Source organism: Bufo bufo, chromosome 10 (genome assembly GCF_905171765.1).
Source record: "Bufo bufo chromosome 10, aBufBuf1.1, whole genome shotgun sequence".
Classification (NCBI taxonomy): Eukaryota; Metazoa; Chordata; class Amphibia; order Anura; family Bufonidae; genus Bufo; species Bufo bufo.
This window is the reverse complement of record NC_053398.1, coordinates 36,237,850-36,260,778: the sequence shown is the minus strand read 5'-3', so window position 1 is coordinate 36,260,778 and position 22,929 is coordinate 36,237,850. Positions and strand designations below refer to the sequence as shown.

The following is a 22,929-nucleotide window of genomic DNA, read 5'->3' as shown; positions in this document are numbered from 1 at the left end:
AGTAATACTTAGAGATATATAGATATAGCAGAGCTGAGTGTGCAGGGAAAGCTGTCATGTGTATAGATGTAGCAGAGCTGGGTGTGCTGGGGCAGCTGTCATATTTAGAGATATAGTAGAGCTGAGTGTGCTGGGGCAGCTGTCATGTGTATTAGATGTAGCAGAGCTGGGTGTGCTGAGGCAGCTATCATATATAGAGATGTAGCAAAGCTGAGTGTGCTGGGGCATTTGTCATATTGAGATATATCAGTGCTGGGTGTGTATAGATGTACACTGGCTATAACAGCTATAACAGAGTCTACAGTGGAAGTCTCATATTTTTTCTGTCAGTGGCTGGCTATGCAGCTCTTATAGCTGTGCGGGTAAGTGCTTTGCCTCTGATACAGAAGGTCATGAGTTTGAATCCCAGCAGAAACATCCTCTCCTGAGGACGGATTAGAATCAACGTGCAAGTTGTGACAAAGGCAGGGCGTCTATAAAGTATTAAGGGCGCCCCTGTTGCCATGGCGCCCTGTGCGGCCGCACAGCTCGCACACCCCAAAGGCCGGCCCTGGTTGGAGAGAGGAGCGTAGCTAAAAGCTTTGTGGCCAGGGGCAGGAAAGCACATAGCCTTCATGTTGCGTGGGGCAAAAACTTTAACGCCATAATTCTCAACCTATAAACGGGCCACAATAAAATGGAACGGACACGGAAAAAGCATATGTTCGTGTGCCTGAGCCCTAAGACCAAAAGGACCGAACCTGTTGAAATCCAACAGCCCGATCCTGATCTCCCCTAACATCTGCCCTCAGGGTGAGAGTTAAAAAGCCCACCCATACCAACCCTGAGTAAGCTTGTTAATGGACTTATGTAATAACTCTGTAAACATTGGATTGTATACAATGTATATGTCTTAAATTAATCAAAAATAAAAAAGTTTGGTTTAAAAAAAAAAAAAAAGCCCACCCATACACATTAGATGGTCAGCCAGTCCTGCCAAAAGCAGACCATACACAATAGATGTGACGTGTAGATATGTGCTTACGTGACGTGTCCCATGTCAGTATGCCAGCAGCAGCGACACTAGATCACCTGTTCGCCTCGGAAACTGGAAGCTCATTATCCCAGCAGTTGTAAATCCGTACTCGGTGCCAAGTCAAAACTTGGTAGCTTTCTCTTAACTAGGTGCAAAGCTATAGAGGTGCGGAGGTAGCAGTCACACCCAGGCCCTGGTGCCTAGGAGGGTTCACAGACCAGCTACTGCAGCACTCCATTTATTTTGCAATATTTCGGGCAACTGAACCCTTCATCAGTATAGGAGCCAGGCAGATTATTGCTCCAATTATCAAGAAGACACATTTATTAACAAACCCATAGGCAGAGGGTTTCCTTCTGAAAACTTGCACTCATCCAAAATAGTATGCGGGGTCCAAGTATATATAATGGCGGGTTTACACTGCCCGATTGTGGGGCAGATTATCAGGAACAAACCTTAGTACAAAGGCCTGTTCCTGATAATCGGCCCGTGAAGAGATGCCGCAGATCACCTTATGAACGAGCAAAATGCTCATTCATCTTTCACCTCAATCTGTGTTTCTGGGCAGCAGATCGTGCTGTGTGAACAGCGAGCTGCAGCCCAGAAACCAGGAATCTGTACGAGGATGAGCGACGGCTGTACCCATAGCTCATCCCCATACGGTGGAAGTGATTGATGCAATGCTACATGCACATGCAGCTCTTACCTCCACTGAGGAGCGAGCTGTTATTGGGAAGAAACAGTCCCTTCCCAAGGATTGCCTGCTCCATCGGGCTGTCTAAATCCACCTAAAATAAGGCGTATGGAAACTGGGCGACTGACAGACGGCCCTTTAAACAGGAACATCTGTCGCATCAGATAAGGATGTTTGCCGTAATTGATGCTCTGAGTAATGTGCACACGTAGAATAAATATCTGTTCACTACACTGGAGAATCATATAGGTTATTGTATGTTCATGGAAATATAAGCGATATTTACATGGTCACTTGAACACATTTGTCTTGGGGCTACTTCTAAGGGTGTTATCTAAGTGGCCCCTGGTCTTTACCCTTCTTAAGGACTCGGCCCTATTTCACCTTAAGGACTTGGCCATTTTTTGCAAATCTGACCAGTGTCACTTTAAGTGGTGATAACTTTAAAACGCTTTGACTTATTCAGACCATTCTGAGATAGTTTTTTCGTCACATATTGTACTTCATGACACTGGGAAAATGAAGTAAAAAAAAAATAATTTTTAATTACCTAAAATTTGTAAAAAATTGCAAATTTCCAAGTTTCAATTTCTCTACTTCTATAATACATAGTAATACCTCCAAAAATAGTTATTACTTTACATTCCCCATATGTCTACTTCATGCTTGGATCATTTTGGGAATGATATTTTATTTTTGGGGGATGTTACAAGGCTTAGAAGTTTAGAAGAAATTTTCAAAAACCCAATTTTTAGGGACCAGTTCAGGTCTGAAGTCACTTTGCGAGGCTTAAATAATAGAAACCACCCAAAAATTACCCCATTCTTTAAACTACACCCCTCAAGGTATTCAAAACTGATTTTACTAACTTTGTTAACCCTTTAAGTGTTCCACAAGAATTAATGGAAAATAGAGATACAATTTCCAAATGTCACTTTTTTGGCAGATTTTCCATTTAAAGCGAACCTGTCACCAGGATTTTGTGCATAGAGCTGAGGACATGGGCTGCTAGATGGCCGCTAGCACATCTCTGCGCTTTTATTGTGTTAAACCTTTTTGATCAATATGCAAATGACCTGATATGAGTCCTGTATCCGGAGATGAGTCAAGCGGAAAGGAGCCCAGCACCGCCCCGCGTCTTCCGAATCTCCTCCTTGCTGGCTGACGTCACAGAGCTGGAGCGCCGAAATCTCGCGATGCGCGAGCTAGCGCATGCGCAGTGTCGGCATCATGTTCATTCCCTGTGCTGTCATCAGCACAGGGAACGAACTACGCATGCGCTAGCTCACGCATCGCGAGATTTCGGCGCTCCAGCTTTGTGACGTCAGCCAGCAAGGAGGAGATTCGGAGGACGCGGGGCGGTGCTGGGCTCCTTTCCGCTGGACTCATCTCCGGATACAGGACTCCATATCAGGTCATTTGCATATTGATCAAAAAGGTTTAACACAATAAAAGCACACAGAGCTATGGGGACTGGGTATTGCAGATGTGCTAGCGGCCATCTAGCAGCCCATGTCCCCAGCTCTATGCACAAAATCCTGGTGACAGGTTTCCTTTAAAAAAAAATCTTCCAGTTACAAAGCAAGGGTTCACGTCGTTAACCCTTTAGGTGTTCCACAAGAGTTATTGGCAAATGGAGATGAAATTTCAGAATTTCAATTTTTTGGCAGATTTTCCATTTTAATCCATTTTTCCCAGTAACAAAGCAAGGGTTAACAGCCAAACAAAACTCAATATTTATGGCCCTGATTCTGTAGTTTACAGAAACACCCCATATGTGGTCGTAAACAGCTGTACGGGCACACGGCAGGGCGCAGAAGGAAAGGAATGCCATAGGGTTTTTGGAAGGCAGATTTTGCTGGACTGTTTCTTTTTTACACCATGTCCCATTTGAAGCCCCCCTGATGCACTCCTAGAGTAGAAACTCCAAAAAAGTGGCCCCATTTTAGAAACTACATAGGCAAGATAACAAGAAATAGCTGTTTTGGCACCGTTTTTATTTTTTGTTATTTACAACATTCATCTGACAGGTTAGATCATGTGGTATTTTTATAGACCAGGTTGTCACGGATGCGGCGATACCTAATATGTATACTATTTTTTTCTATTTATGTAAGTTTTACACAATGATTTCATTTTTGAAGCAAAAAAAATCATGTTTTAGTGTTTCCATAGTCTGAGAGCCATAATTTTTTCAGTTTTTGGGCAATTACCTTGGGTAGGGTATGATTTTTGCGGTATGAGATGACGGTTGTATTGGCACTATTTTGGGGTGCATGTGACTTTTTGATCGCTTGCTATTACACTTTTTGTGATGTAAGGTGACAAAAAATGGTTTATTTAGCACAGTTTTTATTTTAAATTTCTTACGGTGTTCATCTGAGGGGTTAGGTCATGTGATATTTTTATAGAGCCGGTCGATACGGACGCGGCGATACCAAATATGTATACTTTTTTTAAATTTATGTAAGTTTTACACTAACAGCTTTTTTAAAACAAAAAAAATTATGTTTTAGTGTCTCCATATTCTGAGCCATAGTTTTTATATTTTTTTGGGCGATTTTCTCAGGTAGGGGCTCATTTTTTGCGGGATGAGGTGACGGTTAGATTAGTACTATTTTGGTGGGCAAACGCCTTTTTGATCGCTTGCTGTTGTACTTTTTGTGATGTAAGGTGAAAAAAAAATGGTTTATTTAGCACAGTTTTTATTTTTTATTTTTTACGGTGTTCATCTGAGGGGTTAGATCATGTAATATTTTTATAGAGCCGGTCGATATGGACGCAGCGATACCTAATATGTATACTTTCCCCCCCCCACCCCTATTTTTTACCAATTTTTTTTTTTTTACTTTATTTGGGGAAAATTACGTTTTTGTTTATTTTTACTTGAAACTTTAAATTTTTTGGGGGGGAAACTTTATTTTTTCAACTTTTTTTTTCACTTTTTTCTTTTTTGTCCCACTTTGGGACTTGAACTTTTGGGGGTCTAATCCTTTACAATGCATTCCAATACTTCTGTATTGGAATGCATTGGCTGTATAAGTAATACTGTGTGTATTACTCATACAGCTTCCGGGGGGGTGGATCTCACAGGCTCGTCACCGGAAGGCAGCGCGATGCCTTCCTTAGGCATTGCGCTGCCTTCCATGCCATCGGGTCCCCCCTACAGCCGCATGGGGACCCGATGGCACCGCCACACGCTGCCGCAAACCGCAGGTCTGAATTGACCTGCGGTTTGCGACGATCGCCGACACGGGGGTTTCACGGGACCCCCCCGCCCATTTAGCCAAGGTGCCTGCTGAATGATTTGAGCAGGCACCGGGTTCCGATCACCGCCCGCTGGAAATAATGGCTGTAGTGTCCACTACTGGATACAGGTCTTAGGGGCTTGTCTGGCCAGGACATTAAATGTGATGGGTGTCTTAACTGTAATCCCTCACAAGCAGCAAAGTCTGTATAGCTGTAGTAGCAGCTTTGCTTGCTGCCTCCTATGCTTGGCCAGGCAAATTCTGAGTTCTTGTCTTTCCTTCTGTCTCTCTACTAGTTTTTCTGTGGCAGAAGCAGTAACTTGCACAGAGATCAATTGGTCTCTGGATCCTGAGCCGTAGGGATCAGGAGCACATGGACTTGCTTTCTCCCTCCAAAGGGAGCGTGAATGAGCTCTACAGCCAGTGAGAGGAAGTACCAGGAAGAAGCAAGCATCAAACTGCATGGGAGGCCATCAACGCCACTCTGGCAGCCTGGCCCACTGGGCATGAGAAGGGGGGCGCCAGCGGAACTGGACCGCTGGAGAACCAGAGACTGGGAGCAAGTGAGCAAAGTGCCAACTGTGTCCACTAGGAGGAGTGGAGTGGCTGTGGGCACAGACTGTTGCCATATTATAAGTCCTCTACCAACAGGAAGTTACAAAAATTGTACCCATCCATTTCTGAGAAAGCTAGGTGACTACCACCATTGGTAGTCACCTAGCTTTCTCAGAAATGGATGGGTACAATTTTTGTAACTTCCTGTTGGTAGGTTATCCAGAATCTAGCTAATTATACAGAGATGCATTCCCAGTTCAGGCATCTGGGAAAGCTGTGTGGAGCTGAGCGCACTGGAGGATTTTCTAATTGATTCGTTACCCGAAAGAATGAGAGAAATTGGCTAGGTCCACATGAGACAAAAATGCTTTCCATTTGGATTTGCAGATGGGAAATGCACAGCAGGATAAAGTAGCAGTTCTCATCCACATGTTGCAGAAATTTTCTTTTTGCCTAGAAATTGACCAGCATGCAGATTTTAGCATTTGAATTGAGTGGAAAGTCAAAATCTGAGAGTAAAAAATTCTGTTATGGATTCCTCTACCACGGACCATAACTTATGGTCCATGGTAGCTGAATCCATAACAGAATTCTTAGATAATCCGAACCTTGTACGCCGAACTTGAAAACACAAGTTCGCTTATCCCTAATTGTGAGCCAAAACCAGGACTGGAGCCTCCACAGACATAAGATACAGTAGCAAGAAAAAGTATGTGAACCCTTTGGAATGATGTGGATTTCTGCACAAATTGGTCATAAAATGTGATCTGATCTTCATCTAAATCACAACAATAGACAATCACAGTCTGCTTAAACTAATACACAAGTTCGCTTATCCCTACTCTCAATCACTGACCAAAACACTGACATGTGAATGAGGCTTAAAGGGATCCTGTCATGTGGATATTTGATTATAATCTAACTAATTATATACAATCATTAACTACTAAAAATTACCTTAGATGTATTCACTTACTGGTGTGACAGATGGTTACCTCATAATATACACACAAAGATGCCGCATGCTAATGAGCTGATTTGAGTCCAGCGTGATGTCAGTGAGTCCAGCATTTTTTTAATTCAGAGCTATAGCCACTCCCCCGCCCACCTGCTGCTGATTCATATGGAAAAAAACTGTCAATCAGCAGCAGGTAGGCGGGGAGAGTCAGGAGCTCATGAATATTCATGACTCATCATTATCAGCTGGAGCTTTTTAATACAAGATGTTGGCAGATTGACTGGGTTAATTAAAGAAAGTGACGCAGCATTTTGCTAAGAGAATCGGTCACTTATTTATGTTGCCCTTAGTTAGGACACCATAAAACTGGTGACAGGTTCCCTTTAAAGAGGACTTTTCACCACTCCTGACATGCCTGTTTTAATAGCGTCTTATGTTCCCCATGTAATAACCATTCTGGAGCATCTATTCTTGTGACTCTATACTATGCCATTCCTTTATTATTTCTACTAGAAGTTATGATTGAATTGCTAGCAGTCTGCAGTAAGGGTACAGAGGGTTTGTAATAAATTGGGGGGGGGGGGGTACCTGCACAGTCTGAAAATGGCAGCACTGATTGGATAGAGAAAGACTATGCAGGTACACCCCCCCCCCCCCCAACTGGTTACCACCCCTCTGTACCCTTACTGCAGACTGCTAGCAATTCATTCATAACTTCTAGTAGAAATAATAAACAAATGGCACAACATAGTCATAAGAATAGATTAAAACAGGCATGTCAGGAGTGGTAATAGGTCCTCTTTAAAGGGGTTCTCCGGGAATTTAGAGAGTGAAAATACTTAAATATTACTTTATTGCAAATATATTCCCATATACCTTTCATTATTTATAATGGCTCATTTTGTTTAGGGAGCAATCATTTGTAAAAACAAAATGGCTGCCGTCCTATTAATTCGCTCAAAACCTGTCCTAATCACACAGCAGGACAAGTTACTTCCGAGCACTGAGGTAAAGAGCTGCCTCATCCTCCTCTCTGCTTTGCTTGTCAGAGGTTACGATCCTGAATACAGATTATAAAAACTTTAACTAAATCTCTATGGGAATGGAGTTCATGAGTAGACATGAAGTATAGAGAGGATGGTCAGGACAGACTGTGGTAATGGAGACTGCATACAAGTTCTGCTGCTCATTATCCACATCCACACCATCCCCCTCTCTACTTCATGCCTCCTCATAAACTCCATTTCTACAGAGTTTAGCTGAAGATGATATTAAACTGTATTCATGGTCATAGAAGAAGATGAGGCAGCTCTTTGGCTCACTGCTCTGAAGTAACTTGTCTTCCTGTGTGATTAGGACAGGTTTTGTGTGTACTAATAGGACGATTGCTCCCTAGACAAAACGAGCCATCATAACTAATTAAAGGTATTTGGGAATATATTTATACTAAAGTAATATTTAAGTATTTTCATTTTCCAAATTCCCGGAGAACCTTTTAAAGAAAGCTCTCTTTCTCAGGAGAAGCCTCTATCATTGCCAATAAGTCTCCATAACATGGAACATTTTTAGTAATTCTCCATACAGGACTGATCTCTTAAAAAAGATTCAGCACCCTGCTCGAGCTATATCCAAGGCATTGCACCCAGCCAGCCAAAATCCTACTCTGTACTGATGAAGGGCAAGAACCCAGGAACAGCTGTCTACGGATGGTTATCTGCCTTGGCATTTACCCTTGTCTTATAACAAGGCTTGTTTATAGAGACAGATTTTGACTCCTAGGGAGCCACCTCCACAAGGTGATTCTAGCAAAATGGTTCTCTTTTAGGCTTCAGCGAATCGACCTTTGCATCATAGATCCGAAGTCGATTTGTTCGCATTCTTCCATTTTAATGCTGTTTCTGTACGACATTAAATTGTATTAGTTCCAAGGAGCCAACGTTCTTAAAGTCTTGCGAGACTTTGGTGATTTCCTAGTGTATTCATATCTGCGTCTTTAAAAACAATTTAAAATAGGAAGTGGGCTTTGGTATCGAGATACCAGCAAGTACCAAAGCCCAATTCAGATTGCTATTTTAAATTGTTTTTCAATGCACAGATAGGAATACAGAAGAAATTCACCAAAGTCTCGGGAGAGACTAACTTTGGCTCCACAGAGCCGACAGCATTAAAATGGAAGTATTTGAATGAATCGACTTTGGATTTATGATCCAAAGGTCTATTTATTTATTTTTTCCCTTGTGAGACACATCTTTGTGTATTTTTCCTATGGGGCAAAGTCTTAATACACAGTTGGTGTCTGTGTGTATATCTCAGATTCCCCACCAGGCACGTTACCTCCATTGAAGTCACTTTCTTCCTGACACTTGGCAAACTTTAAAGTTTGAGATAATCTGTTGGTGGCAAAGGACCTGCTCCAGGAGACCATCAGCATGTCTGCAGGGAAGATATGAAGGGAGACTGCATCACTGGGGCTCTCCGCAGTCTGGGTGAGGACCACAAGATATTTGAGCATTGATATTTGTGGACCAGTCTAGTCCTTCTAGTTCGTCTAATGAGATAATCTCTAGACTAGATGAGGTGTTGGACATAGCTGGGGTCATTTCCAGCCCTTGGCACAGATTTGATCAGGTTATCTGTGAACCAGGCTTATGTGATATGCATCATTTTTTTGATCATCTGTCGTCTTATCTCATTTTACAGCAATTCTCTCAGTGACGAGGACAATAAAAAAATCTTCGGCAAGTGTAACCACCCTAACGGACACGGTCACAATTACCGAGGTGAGGAGATGCAAACAACTGACCAGTGTGAACAGACCCCCTTGATGCATATACACTTACACCACTGACTTGGCTATTTCCTGAAGTGCTATTAAAGTGAATGGAGAGCGCCACCTCACCATTCCTGGCTGAATGCATTGAGGCCCTGATCATTGAATGGGAGCGAGTCCCAGAGGCCGGACCCTTAACTTTCAGGTATTTAACGGGTTATTCCCATCTCCTACATTGATAGTATATCGCTAGGATATGCAACCAATGTCAGTTAGGTGCAGGTCTCGCCTCTGGGACCCACTCCTGTATCCATAACCGGGCCCTCAAAATGAAGAAGAGCGCACCATGCGTGCACGGAGTGCTCTCCATTCACTGCTATGGGAGTTCTGAAAAAGTCAAGATCTTGCTCGGCCATTTCCAGTGATCCTATAAAGGTGAATGGAGAGGTGGTCGTGCAACTATTTTTGGAACTTCCATAAAATTGACTGGAGCACGTGTGCGGTGTGCTCTTATTTAACTTGGAGGGCCCTGTTCAAGAGACAGTGCAGGTCCCACAGGTAACGATATGCCACGAACGTCTCGGATGACACAACTCCTTGAATAAAAGTTAGTCAACAAGTTGTGTTTACCCCAAAATGTTGCCATTAAAAACCTACAACTTGTCCGGCAAAAAAAGAACACAGAAAGAAAATATGTTTGTGTGCATGAGGAATAATGGGTTAAAAAAAGGGCTAGCTTATCTAATAAATGGAATTTATTGCTGTAATGAACAATTAATGTAGTAGCATTGATCTGAGAAGGGTTGCACATGATAGAGCCGTGATTTTTTTTGTTTTTGTTTTTTTTGTAACTACCGGTATATGTGACTGCCCCTGTGTGAGGCTGAACAAACATCTCTATTGAACCCAACTGTGTAACATCTGCCGTAGTCAAGGCTCATTATAGAGCATCATGTGGTTTGGCTTAGATGACCACCTCCTACGTCATGGCTTGAAGGTCATGAAGCCAAAGAGAAGATAAAAGAATTCTGGTGGAACTGTAGATGAAGGGTTTGTGAAATGAGAAATGTCAATAACTCAGGTTATCGGGAGGAGTGGTAAATTGGTGTGAATAAAGCCATTTTGTTTTGGACTATTAGTGGTCAGAGAAGGAAACAAGGACATTTTCCTCTGAAGGTAGAGAGACAGCGAGTCTGGAACAAATGTTTGAAGAAGGAAACGGCGATGTTCCACTTGGAATGCAGAGAGACAGCGAGTCTGGAACAGGCTCCGGGGCCTGAATGTTCCGTTTTTAGACTATTGGCAGGAAGGAATGTAGACTGCATCTGGTAGCAATAATCCTATAGGAATTGTGCAACCGACTAAAATAATTACTTATTTCTGTTTTTTTTTTTCTTCTAGTGATCGTCACTGTACGAGGAGAAGTAAGTGATCCATTTTTTTTCTTTTTGCGAGTAGAATCGTGTATCTACCAGTATAGACACAACCATGGGATTTTCTACCTTGTGGAACCATTACATTGTTAAACGGGTTGTCCCACAAAAAGAATATTGTATATTTTTCAAGCCAGCACCTGGATCTGAATAATTTTGTAATTGCATGTAATTAAAAATGTATTATAGCCCAGGGGAAATAAAATAAAAAAAACTACTTGTTGAAGGACTAAAGCAGGGGCTCGATCTACTTGTTCCTCATGACAATCTACTTGTCCTGATACAAAAAATAATTTTAAATCAAAACCATATTTCAATGCACCGCCACGCTTCCTTATGCAGGGAGGTGGCTGGCTTGCGTACTAGTCTTTGTGGTGTGAAATGACTCTAAGTTTAGTCCTCGTTCACACCAGATGATTCTGTCCAGAATGCACTACATCGCGGCCGGCTCACTATGTTGTGGGGCAGGAGGGGGCATGACGATCCATTGAAGTGAAAGGCACCGTAGCCACAGCCGCAGGCAATCGGATGCACGGGATCGCAAGGCACAATTATGCCTGAGGTCCGGTCAAAATGCAGCTTGCAGCATTTTGTTTGGACTGGACCGCAGGCATAATATGCCTTGCGATCCTGTGCAGCCGATCGCGTTGCAGCCGTTTGGCATGGTTATGGTGCCAATCACTTCCACAGACCACTACGCCCCCTCCTGCCCCACAATATAGTTAGCCGGCCACAATGCGGTGCAGTGCATTCTGGACAGAATTGGGCCGGAACGCACTGCCTGGTGTGAACGAGGCCTTAATGTGATCACAGCAATTAGTTTAGTGCCGACTCTTGCTCTTAGCACATTACTACCTGTACCTTTAGGTGATTTAGGCAAATTAGCTGCTGATGTGGCATGGAAAGAACCCCCCTCACCTTCCCAGTTTGACAACACCTGCAGAAAGGGGGTCCTCTGAGGGACGCTGGCAGAGTTGAGAGTTCTATCAATGCCCCTGGCTCTGTAACGGCTCTGTCACTGCTCCTCCCCCTGAGCCGGAGACATGACAGAACCTTTCATTGCTCCAGCTCTGTCATTTCTTCTTCCCCACGATGTCACTACACCACGCGCCCCCCCCCCCTTCCCCGCTCTGTCACCGCGACTGCGTCACTGCTCTACGCCTACTGCTCGCTGTCAGAGGTCGGGTGCCGGGAATGTTTCTACAATGTCTGCATTGGTGGGCAGTGCTTATAGCAATGCGCCGCACAGACCTGTAAGTTACAAGAAGAAGGAGCGCCGGGCGGCCACAGCGCATGTAAGTATAATGCTGCTGAGTAACTGACCATGGCAGACAGGACTTCAGTAGCGTCCTGGCTGCCGTGGTAACCGATCGGAGCCCCAGCATTACACTGCTGGGACTCCGATCGGAACTGCCGCTGCCACCAATGATGGAGGGGGGAGGGCGCACTGCCCACCAATGATTTTAATACTGGGGGGGGGGATAACGTCGGCCCGATATCCACTTTTCATGTCCGCTGTTTGGAAGAGCTGAATCCTCTGTGTAAATCCAGTTACTCAAATCACTGAATGGAATCGACGGTTTAAAAGTAAAATAACAAAACTTTATTAATATACTGGTTAAAAATGACTAATTCGGGGGGGGGGGGGGGGAGCTGGACGCAGATAACAAGAGCTCCGCGGCCAAGGCTATATTTCAGGACAAATCCTGCTGTTACTACACCATTTTAGCACAGTACCACCCTTCAAAGAGCACAGCTGAAGTACTGACTGATCGCCAGTGTCTCTCATCTTGTGGAGCACACGAGGCAGCAGCGCTGTGAGCCGCACTGAGAGATCGGCTGGAGAACCGAGCGATCCTCCTGCACAGAGGACCGGGAGGTCCAAAAGGAATCCGGAGCCGGTAAGAGGCAGAAGTGAGGTCCGGGAGTCAGTGGGGAAAGTTGGAAGACGAGGGAGCGGGAATCGGCGCATCACAGGGGCTCTTCCACTTTCCCGCCAGTCAGCCATCTTGACCTCGCTGCCACAGCGCGGTGAGGAGAGAAGAAAGACAGACAGCGATACGCTCCTGCACAAGATAGGAGCACAAGTCTCCCACTGTTTAAAACAACCTCTGTTTATACCAGCTAAGAGATAGCATATATATCCTGATGTAACAATGGGGCCGGAAAAAGCGCAGAATGCTGCCGAAAAACTGTGTGAATTTGCCAGACAACCAGATGATGGAACGAGGTCACCATTGCCGCAGCGAAATGTTCACACAGGGGAAAGTACAGCGTCGGATTTATCAGCGCCTACACTCCCCTCTGAGAAGGACCAAGAAGAACTCACGCTCAAACAAGTCTTTGCACAAGTTTTAGAAGCCATATCAGCATGTAAAACCTCTCTCGCAGGGAAACTAGATGAAGTTAAAATTGACCTAGGACTGTTACGTCAAGATATAGAAAATCTCTGGGAGAGAGTCCAACATGCTGAAGAATGTATTTCACTCATAGAAGATGTTACGGCTACAGTCCCACGGTCCATATCTGATCTAAATACTAAAGCAGAAACATGGAAGCAGAAAGCAGATGACTTAGAAAACAGGCTTCGTAGAAACAACATCAGAATTATTGGTCACCCTGGAAGAGTAGAAGGACGCAAGCCAGGCGAGTTCATAGAAAACTGGATAAAATAACTTTTCCCAGAGGCAGAATTCTCCTCAGCCTACGCTGTAGAACGGGCGCATAGAATACCGGCAAAACCTCCACCGCCAGGGGCCCCGCCTCGACCCACGCTCGCCAGGCTTCTCAATTGCACAGATAGAGACAGAATATTAGCCCTGGCCAGAAGAAAACAAGAAATTAAATACGACTGTGCAAAGGTTTCCATATTCCCAGACTTCTCTATGGAATTACAAAAACAACGAGACACATTCATGGATGTAAAGAGGCACCTGAAAGAAGCAAGCATCCCGTATTCTATGGGCTATCCAGCAAGACTCAGAGTGGCGGACGGAGACAGAGCGAACTTCTTCACCTCCCCTGCAGAAGTTCAGGAATGGCTGGCCCTACGGAGAAGATCCCCAAGACGCTGAGAATCTAGCCACATCTGGAGACTGGTCGTCGGCTGAAGATATCGACTGGGTTCGATTTATTTGATATGTGCCAGACAGTTTAATGACTATATTTAGTTGCATCCTAAGTAAGGGCTCTTTCACACTTGCGTTCTTGTCTTCCGGCATAGAGTTCCGTCGTCGGGGCTCTATGCCGGAAGAATCCTGATCAGGATTATCCTAATGCATTCTGAATGGAGAGAAATCCGTTCAGGATGCATCAGGATGTCTTCAGTTCCGGAACGGAACGTTTTTTGGCCGGAGAAAATACCGCAGCATGCTGCGCTTTTTGCTCCAGCCAAAAATCCGGAACACTTGCCGCAAGGCCGGATCCGGAATTAATGCCCATTGAAAGGCATTGATCCGGATCCGGCCTTAAGCTAAACGTCGTTTCGGCGCATTGCCGGAGCCGACATTTAGCTTTTTCAGAGTGGTTACCATGGCTGCCAAGACGCTAAAGTCCTGGCAGCCATGGTAAAGTGTAGCGGGGAGCGGGGGAGCAGCATACTTACCGTCCGTGCGGCTCCCCGGGCGCTCCAGAGTGACGTCAGGGCGCCCCAAGCGCATGGATCATGTGATCACATGGATCACGTCATCCATGCGCATGGGGCGCTCTGACGTCACTCTGGAGCGCCCCGGGAGCCGCACGGACTGTAAGTATACTGCTCCCCCGCTCCCCGCTCCTACTATGGCAACCAGGACTTTAATAGCGTCCTGGGTGCCATAGTAACACTGAACGCATTTGGAAGACTGTTCCGTCTTCAAATGCTTTCAGTACACTTGCGTTTTTCCGGATCCGGCGTGTAATTCCGGCAAGTGGAGTACACGCCGGATCCGGACAACGCAAGTGTGAAAGAGGCCTTAATGATATAGGGCTGTAATATTTGCATATACAGTCAATAGCTAAATGGACATGCCATTATAGTAGCCTGCATGCTTCTGCCAAACAGTTATTGTAGGCAAAGGCATCCCGGTATCACTGGCCTATAATCTGAGGTGGGGCCTGACTTCAGAGCAATACCTATATGTAAGGAAAGTTTAACATTAATCTTTCCGGATTGTGTTCTAATGTTAAATTTACAATCTTTCATTGGTTAAATGCAATTATTAATGTTGCACTGTTGCATATAATTACACCCATAGAAACATTGCACTAAGCTCCACATATGTCAACACATGCCTGCCTTGGAATCCATGGCTGAGTTAAAAATATTATCTTGGAATGTCAGGGGTTTGGGTACACCGCAGAAACGATCTATGGTCCTTGCCTTTATTAGAAATTCTAGTCCACAAATTCTGTTTCTCCAAGAGACACATCTCACTGGTACTACTTCCAGGATCTTGCTAAAACACTGGGTCCAGTGGGCAGCACATACATGCCATATATGTGCCAAATACATAAATATTATCTACAGCAGAAACACATTATAATAATAAAAACACACACCCAGAGAGTGGAGGTAAATGGCCTGTTTATTAAACAAAATAACAACTTTAACTTTAAACTTACAACATGAGCCTAGTCATAAACTCAGACTCCACTAGATATTAAAGAGGACCTTTCACCAGAAGAAAGCCTCTAAACTGACTATACAGAAGTGTAGAGCGGCGCCCAGGGATCCCGCTGCACTTACTGTTATCCCCGGGCGCCGCTCCGTTCTCCCGTTATAGCCTCCGGTATCTTCATAGTTAGGCTCCACCCACTTGATCCTGCTGGCGTCTTCTTCTCCTATGCTGTAGCGCTGGCCAATCGCAGCGCTCAGCTCATAGCCTGGCTATGAGCTGAGCGCTGCGATTGGCCAGCGCTACAGCATAGGAGAAGAAGACGCCGGCAGGATCAAGTGGGTGGAGCCTAACTACTTACATACCGGAGGCTATAACCGGAGAACGGAGCGGCGCCCGGGGATAACAGTAAGTGCAGCGGGATCCCTGGGCGCCGCTCTACACTTCTGTATAGTCAGTTTAGAGGCTTTCTTCTGGTGAAAGGTCCTCTTTAACTGTACATCCGAGTCCATCCCATCACGGGATGACTATTAAAAATCACCTTTACAACAAAACCATGGGCTTTTTTTTTTTTTTAACATATAAACCATATGTATAACAAAACCACAACTTGAGGGATGGGCCGGCGGGGCACGAATTATCCAGCTCCACCGGCAGGATGCACATAACAGGCACCCTGACCCGTGGAGCATGACTTCTTATAGCCTAGACCCCTCCAGACCAACCAATCATAATATTGTCTCCAGGGTTCGGGCAAACTTACCCAGACCCTGGGTACAAGATTGGTCAGTTTATCTGGCCTATCAAACAGCTGATCACCAGGCAGAGCAAATTCTGCCCAGAGATCTTGAAAAAGGCGGGAAGAATTTTCCCTCCAAAACGTCAGGCTAATAATAGCCAGACAGTCACTGGGCAGAAAAACCTTCTCACCCAGTGAGGGTCAAAAGGAGGTCAGCAGCAATGTCAGTATTGCCATGTTTCCCCCTCATAAATGTCTGCGGGCTATTTATTCTTACCACATCTCTTCTTCACAAGGAGTGTCCTTATTAATCCATAAACAATTGCGCTGGGAGGTAAAAGACTTGACCATTGATTCGGAAGGCAGATATGTCTTGGTCCCTGCTCTTATTGACAATGTACAATACACACTATTAGGTATCTATAACCCTCCCCCCGGTTCTATGTAAGTACTACATCTAGCAGCCACTTATCCGCATTCCAGACTAATTTGCATGGGGATCTAAATATGATGCTGGACTCCTCACTAGATCGATTTTATGGACATGGCAGACCCAATAAGTGCAGGGGTCCGTCTAGACTTAATCAGTTCTTGTCTGAGTTAAGATGGACTGACCTCTGGAGGACCAAACATCCTAGAGACAGGGTCTATTCCTGCCATAGCGGGGGTCACAACTCCCTAACTCGAATTGACTATATGTTAGGCAATGAGACAGCGATGTTAAACCTCCGCTCCATAATGTAACTACCTAGGGAGATATCGGACCACTCCCCAATGCTAGGCATTCTATTACGTGGCACGTCTTCAGTAATGTATCGAATGAATATACATCCGTTTTTTTGGCTGAATCTGACGGGATACCTTACCAGCTAAAAGAGTTCCGGAAAATACATGCGAATGAGCCCAATAAGGCTCTGGTTTGGGATACTTTAAAAGCTTTCCTCCACGGGTCATTACATTCTAGCATTTCATACATTAAAAAAAGATACCAACCGGCTGGAGCTGAAGCTGAAATCTCAGTGTAATACACTGGAACAGCAATATATCCATCACCCGACAGACTTTAATAGAAATGCCTGGCTCCAAGCGGCCAGGAAATACTTAATGATACTCAGGGACAAAGCTGACAGGAAAATGTTTTTTCTAAAACAGACAGCCTTTGAGCTGGGGAATCAATCAGCTAAATTGCTGGCTCAATGAATCCGTCATAGTTTGCCCTCCCTCAACAATATTTAGCAATCAAGAACCCTACTGGTCAAGAATCCCGCACCCAAGAAACTATTCTTCAAACCTTCACACAATTCTACCAATAGTTTTATAGATCTAGTAAAACTAAATCAGAATCAGAGATTGCCACGTACCTAGAGAATATATCCCTTCCTACACTCACTACATCACAAAGAGCCCAATTAGATCAACCAATTAGGCTGGAAGAAATAACACCGGCCATATTAGACCTCAACAACGGGAAGTCGCCCGGCCCGGATGGGCTTCCTAAAGAAGTCTATGCCAAATATGCGGAAGAATTAGCCACACAACTATTATCCACCCTTAATGCAGCCCTGAAAGCAGGACGCTTGCCGGAGTCTTTTTTATGGAAACTACAATCCTACTACTACTCAAACCTGACAAGGACCCCCTAGAATGTGGCTCTTATAGACCCATCACATTATTAAACATAGACTACAAAATCCTGACTAGGGTCTTTGCTACACGTTTGAACCGGGTGATTCTGTCACTGGTTCACCCGGACCAGACAGGATTTAAGCGTGGAAAGTCCACTACTGAAAACATCAGAAAGGTTCAAGTGGTCACACAATTGGGGTATTCCCTGAATGTAGATTGGGCCTTGGCTTCGTTAGACGCAGCCAAGGCATTTGACTCCTATAGAATGGGCTTATTTGCTTCAAAGCCTGAAGAGGTATGGCTTTGGTCCACTGTTTATCAGATGGATCAATCTTTTATATAGCAATCCGAGAAGCAGTTTATTAATAAACGGGGAATTATCAGAAACCTTCCATCTACATAGAGGCACAAGACAAGGATGCCCTCTATCACCACTCCTGTTTGCCCTGGCGTTTGAAACATTGGCGATTAGGGTAAGAAGCAGCAATAACATAATTGGAGTGACCATGGGAGACAAAGAAGCCCGCATAGGATTATGCACAGACGACATGATTCTATACCTTTCTTCGCCCAATACATCTCTCAGAGGTGCAATAGACTTGATAGATGAATTTGGGAACTTCTCCGGCCTTAGGATTAATCGGTGTATATGCCACTGGGCAAAGCAAATTGGTCAGGCCCTTCTCATGTAGAGAGATTGAAGGTAGTGGACACTTTCAAATATCTTGGGGTAAATATCACTTGTCACTTAATATTTATCCCCTGATTGGTCATATACGGTATAAACTTCAAAACTGGAAGACTCTGCCTATTTCGGTGAAAGTCAAAATGATTATACTCCCCAAGACCCTCTACGCTCTGCAACATTCAGAGGTACGTATACCCAAATCAATATTTAGAGAATTAGACTCCCTGACCAGGGTTTTTATCTGGGGCAGATCCCGAGCTAAGTGAAGTCTTGACACATTAAAACGTCCTAAAACAGAGGGGGCATGGCACTGCCGGATTATTATACATATTATCTGGCAGGTCAGCTAAGGCTCATTAGCACCTGGTACTCATCTGATGATCTACCCATTTCAGAATACTTTCTAAAACATTACCTTAAATGTTGCACACTATGATCAGTTTTGGAAGTACCCCGTAAATGCCAAAGACCGTTGCTGCCACTGCACAAGTTGGCGCAAATGACATGGAGGGACACCAAATCACTAACCTGTTTCACAGAGGTGGTTTCTGACATACCTCTATGGGCTAATCAATCGCTGCCGCAGATGCAGGCGTCATGGGAGCAGAGAGATGGCATACAGCTGGAGTTAAAATCTTAAGAGATCTATATGACCAGGGAGTATTTATGACGTTTGAAGCACTGTCCCAGAAATACCACATCCCCTGAACTCAACTTTTCTCCTATTTGCAGCTTCGCTCAGCTATACAGAGTAAATTTCCAAGTAACAACATCACAATTACTAAATACCCACTTACAGGGGTTGTTAGAACCCAGAGGACTGGTATCAGCAATTTATTCCCATCTCATGCAAGCAAAGGTCAGTGCCAATCCCCTTATGATAATAGATAAATGAAAAAGACAGATACCAACTCACAGAAGAATTAATAACAGATTTATTAGAATCGCAATTACAGGTGTCGCCAGCAGCTAATAACAAAATAATACAACTATACATCAAGCATATCTCACACCAACTTGGCTCTACAGAATGGGCAGGACGTCATCTACGGCATGCCCGAGGTGTGGGGAGTTGGAGGCGGACTTCTGGCATATGATGTGGAGGTGTGGTCCGATTGCTACTTTTTGGGAAGAGGTGACGTCCTTCCTGTCAGGCTTTTTGCCGGTTTGGGTGGCATGCAATCCAGAGATCTGCCTACTGGGAATATTAAAGGAGGATAGTTAGGACCATTATCCCCCAACAAACACTGTAGACAATCGGCAAACTGTTTATGGTGTGTACATTGAGCCACAAATAATCCACAGTGGAAAAATCCCACCAAGAGGGTGGTGGCAGTCACTAATCTGGGACTATTATATTGTGCAGTCCCAGCGCTGTCATCACTACAAAACACATCTAGGGTCCATGGTGTATCCTTCGAGACCTAATCTAGGGTATCAAGATATTAGACCTCCCAGGACCCTAAACTACCATTATGCTCAAGTCTGGCTAATAACAAATCCCCCTGCTCAACGCGTTTCTAGTGGCCCTGTGGCGGGCACTTCATCAGGAGCTATTAGGGCACAGGTACTGAAAGTTATATACATAGCCTAAAAGACAGAAAGAGCTTGCGATGAATACTGCACGTGAACCGTGCAGCAGCACCGGCACTAGTATGCTCATACCAAACTCATGTAACGTATGGTTAAGGCCGAGTTCACACTTCAGTTATTTTGTCCATTATTTCCATCAGTGATTGTGAGCCAAAACCTGGAGTGAAGCCTACTCAGAGATAAGGTATAGGGATGTGATGGCTAACCTTCGGCACTCCAGCTGTGGTAAAACTGCAACTCCCAAGATGCACATTTGCTTGGCTGTTCTCAGAACTTCACAAAAATGAATGGTGCATGCTGGAAGTCGTAGTTTCACCACAGCTGGAGTCCCGGAGGTTAGCCATCACTGGTATAGGGGAAAGATCTGCACCTGTTCTGTATTTAGACCCGCACCTGGTTTTGGCTCCCAATAACTGATGGAAATAACAGACCAAATAAGTGAAGTGTGAACTCGGCCTAAGGCCTCTTTCACACTTGCGTTGTCCGGATCCGGCGTGTACTCCACTTGCCGGAATTACACGCCGGATCCAGAAAAACGCAAGTGTACTGAAAGCATTTGAAGACGGAGCCGTCTTCAAATTGCGTTCAGTGTTACTATGGCAGCCAGGACGCTATTAAAGTCCTGGTTGCCATAGTAGGAGCGGGGGAGCGGTATACTTACAGTCCTTGCGGCTCCCGGGGCGCTCCAGAATGACGTCAGAGCGCCCCATGCGCATGGATGACGTGATCCATGCGATCACGTGATCCATGCGCTTGGGGTGCCCTGACGTCACTCTGGAGCGCCCTGGGAGCCGCACGGATGGTAAGTATACTGCTCCCCCGCTCCCCACTACACTTTACCATGGCTGCCAGGACTTTAGCGTCCCGGCAGCCATGGTAACCATTCAGAAAAAGCTAAATGTCGGGTCCGGCAATGCGCCGAAACGACGTTTAGCTTAAGGCCGGATCCGGATCAATGCCTTTCAATGGGCATTAATTCCGGATCTGGCCTTGCGGCAAGTCTTCAGGATTTTTGGCCGGAGCAAAAAGCGCAGCATGCTGCGGTATTTTCTCCGGCCAAAAAACGTTCCGTTCCAGAACTGAAGACATCCTGATGCATCCTGAACGGATTTCACTCCATTCAGAATGCATTAGGATAATCCTGATCAGGATTCTTCCGGCATAGAGCCCCGACGACGGAACTCTATGCCGGAAGAAAAGAACGCAGGTGTGAAAGAGCCCTAAGAAGTATTTTACTATACTGACTTGATAACGTGTTGTAGAAGAAATGTCGTGTATTGTACAGTACTTTGCGCTATTTTTGAGAACTAATCAGTTTTAGTGTATTTTATTTTATTTTTTTTTAACATTTCTTGCACCTACAGTATATAAGAAAGGTGTGGGTCCCACTTCTAGGACCCACTACTATCTCTAGAACAGGACTCCCGAAATAAATGGAGAGCAATCACCCCTCTATTCACTGCTATGGGAGTTCTGAAAATAGTCATGCGCTGGCTCGCTTGGCTATCTTCTGAACTTCCGTAACGATGAATGGAGAGCGCATGCGCAATGTGCTCTCCTTTACTTCAGGGGTTCCGTTCTGGACATAGGTGCGGGTCCCACCTCTGGGACCTGCTCCTATATGACATTTGTGGAATATCTTTTCAATATGCTACCAATGTCCTAGATGGGCCGAATCCCTTAAAGAGGTTTTCTCACTAGAGACATTGGTGGCATATGTCTAGGATATGCCACCAATGTCAGATAGGTGCTGGTACCCACAACTATCTCTGGAACGGAGTCAAAATGAAGGAGAGCACACTGCGTGTGTGTGTCCACCCTCCATTTCTTTAGGAGTGCGGAAAATAGATGAGCAGCATGCTCACCTATCTTCTGAAGTCCCATAGAAATGAAAATGTATTGCAATACATTGAGTCTATCCTGTTAAAGTCTCTTGCCAACCTCTGAACTTCCTGTTTTACATTGATCCCTAGAGCTTTCTTTTTGATCTCTTGGTCTGATATATTTTTATGTTCTTTCATTTGTAGATTGACCCGATCACTGGGATGGTCATGAACCTGACAGATCTGAAGAAATACATGGAGGTAATGGTCTCCTAGGGTTGTCAATAAGATTCTATAGCTTACTCTATATGTGCAGGTTTAACTGGGCGGCTAAGGCTAGATGACCTCTGGGGCCACTTTTTATATAGTCAGGGTTTGATCAGTGATTTCCACTTTGGGGGCCCCGTTCTAAAGAAAGGTGCGAATTCCACAGGTAGGACCCGGGATTCCATAGGTAGGACCCGCTCCTATCTGACATTGGTGGCATATCCTAGCGATATGCCACCTATGCGGGAGACGGGTCAACCCCTTTAAAGTCAACTTGATCTACAGGACATGTGGGGTAATGGAAGCATTGGTCGTCGATTTAGCTCTTGGAGAATCGGCATTATCTTCAAGGGATGAAGATCCATCTAGGTTTTAGCATTTGTGGGTGTGGCCACCCAGATGGCCCTTTATGGCAAGCTGCCAACAATTGATTCAGAAATTCTAGCAGGAATAATAAAGGAATGGCTTAACTTAGTCATAAGAACAGATGCTCCAGAATTGATATTACAAGAGGAATGCAAGTACCGTATTTTTACCCATAAAATGCACCTAGGTTTTAGAGGAGGACAGACCTCATCAAGCCCCTTAATCAGACCTCAGATCAGACCCCCATGCCATTTATTAGCCCCCATGGCAGTTATGAGCCCCAGTGCCATTTAATATGCCCCCAGTGCCACAGAGCAAATAAAAAAAAAAAAACACTTACCTCTCCTGCTCCTGGACGACGACGCTCCTCACCTCCAGCGCACTCTCTCTTCTTCGTGCTGTGACCCGGTGTGCACAGCGTGAGGTCACAGCGTGCCCTCACACTGTGCGCAGCCTTCACAGCCAACAGCCGAGGACCAGGAAGCGGTGAGTACAGAGCCTTAACCGCTTCCCGGTCCTCCGGTACTAATGAGCGCTTCAAAAATGGAAGCACACCATT

At 44.9% G+C, this 22,929-nt stretch overlaps 1 protein-coding gene across 1 annotated transcript in view; it reads left to right on the top strand.

The window, feature by feature from the left end:
• Window positions 1-22,929, top strand: part of PTS (6-pyruvoyltetrahydropterin synthase) — a 30,885-nt gene that overhangs the window by 6,793 nt on the left and 1,163 nt on the right. Inside the window, exons 2-4 of the mRNA XM_040409403.1 lie at window positions 9,171-9,250; window positions 10,642-10,664; window positions 21,942-21,998. Coding sequence (XP_040265337.1) covers window positions 9,171-9,250; window positions 10,642-10,664; window positions 21,942-21,998 — 160 coding nt within the window. The remainder of the gene's footprint in view (window positions 1-9,170; window positions 9,251-10,641; window positions 10,665-21,941; window positions 21,999-22,929) is intronic.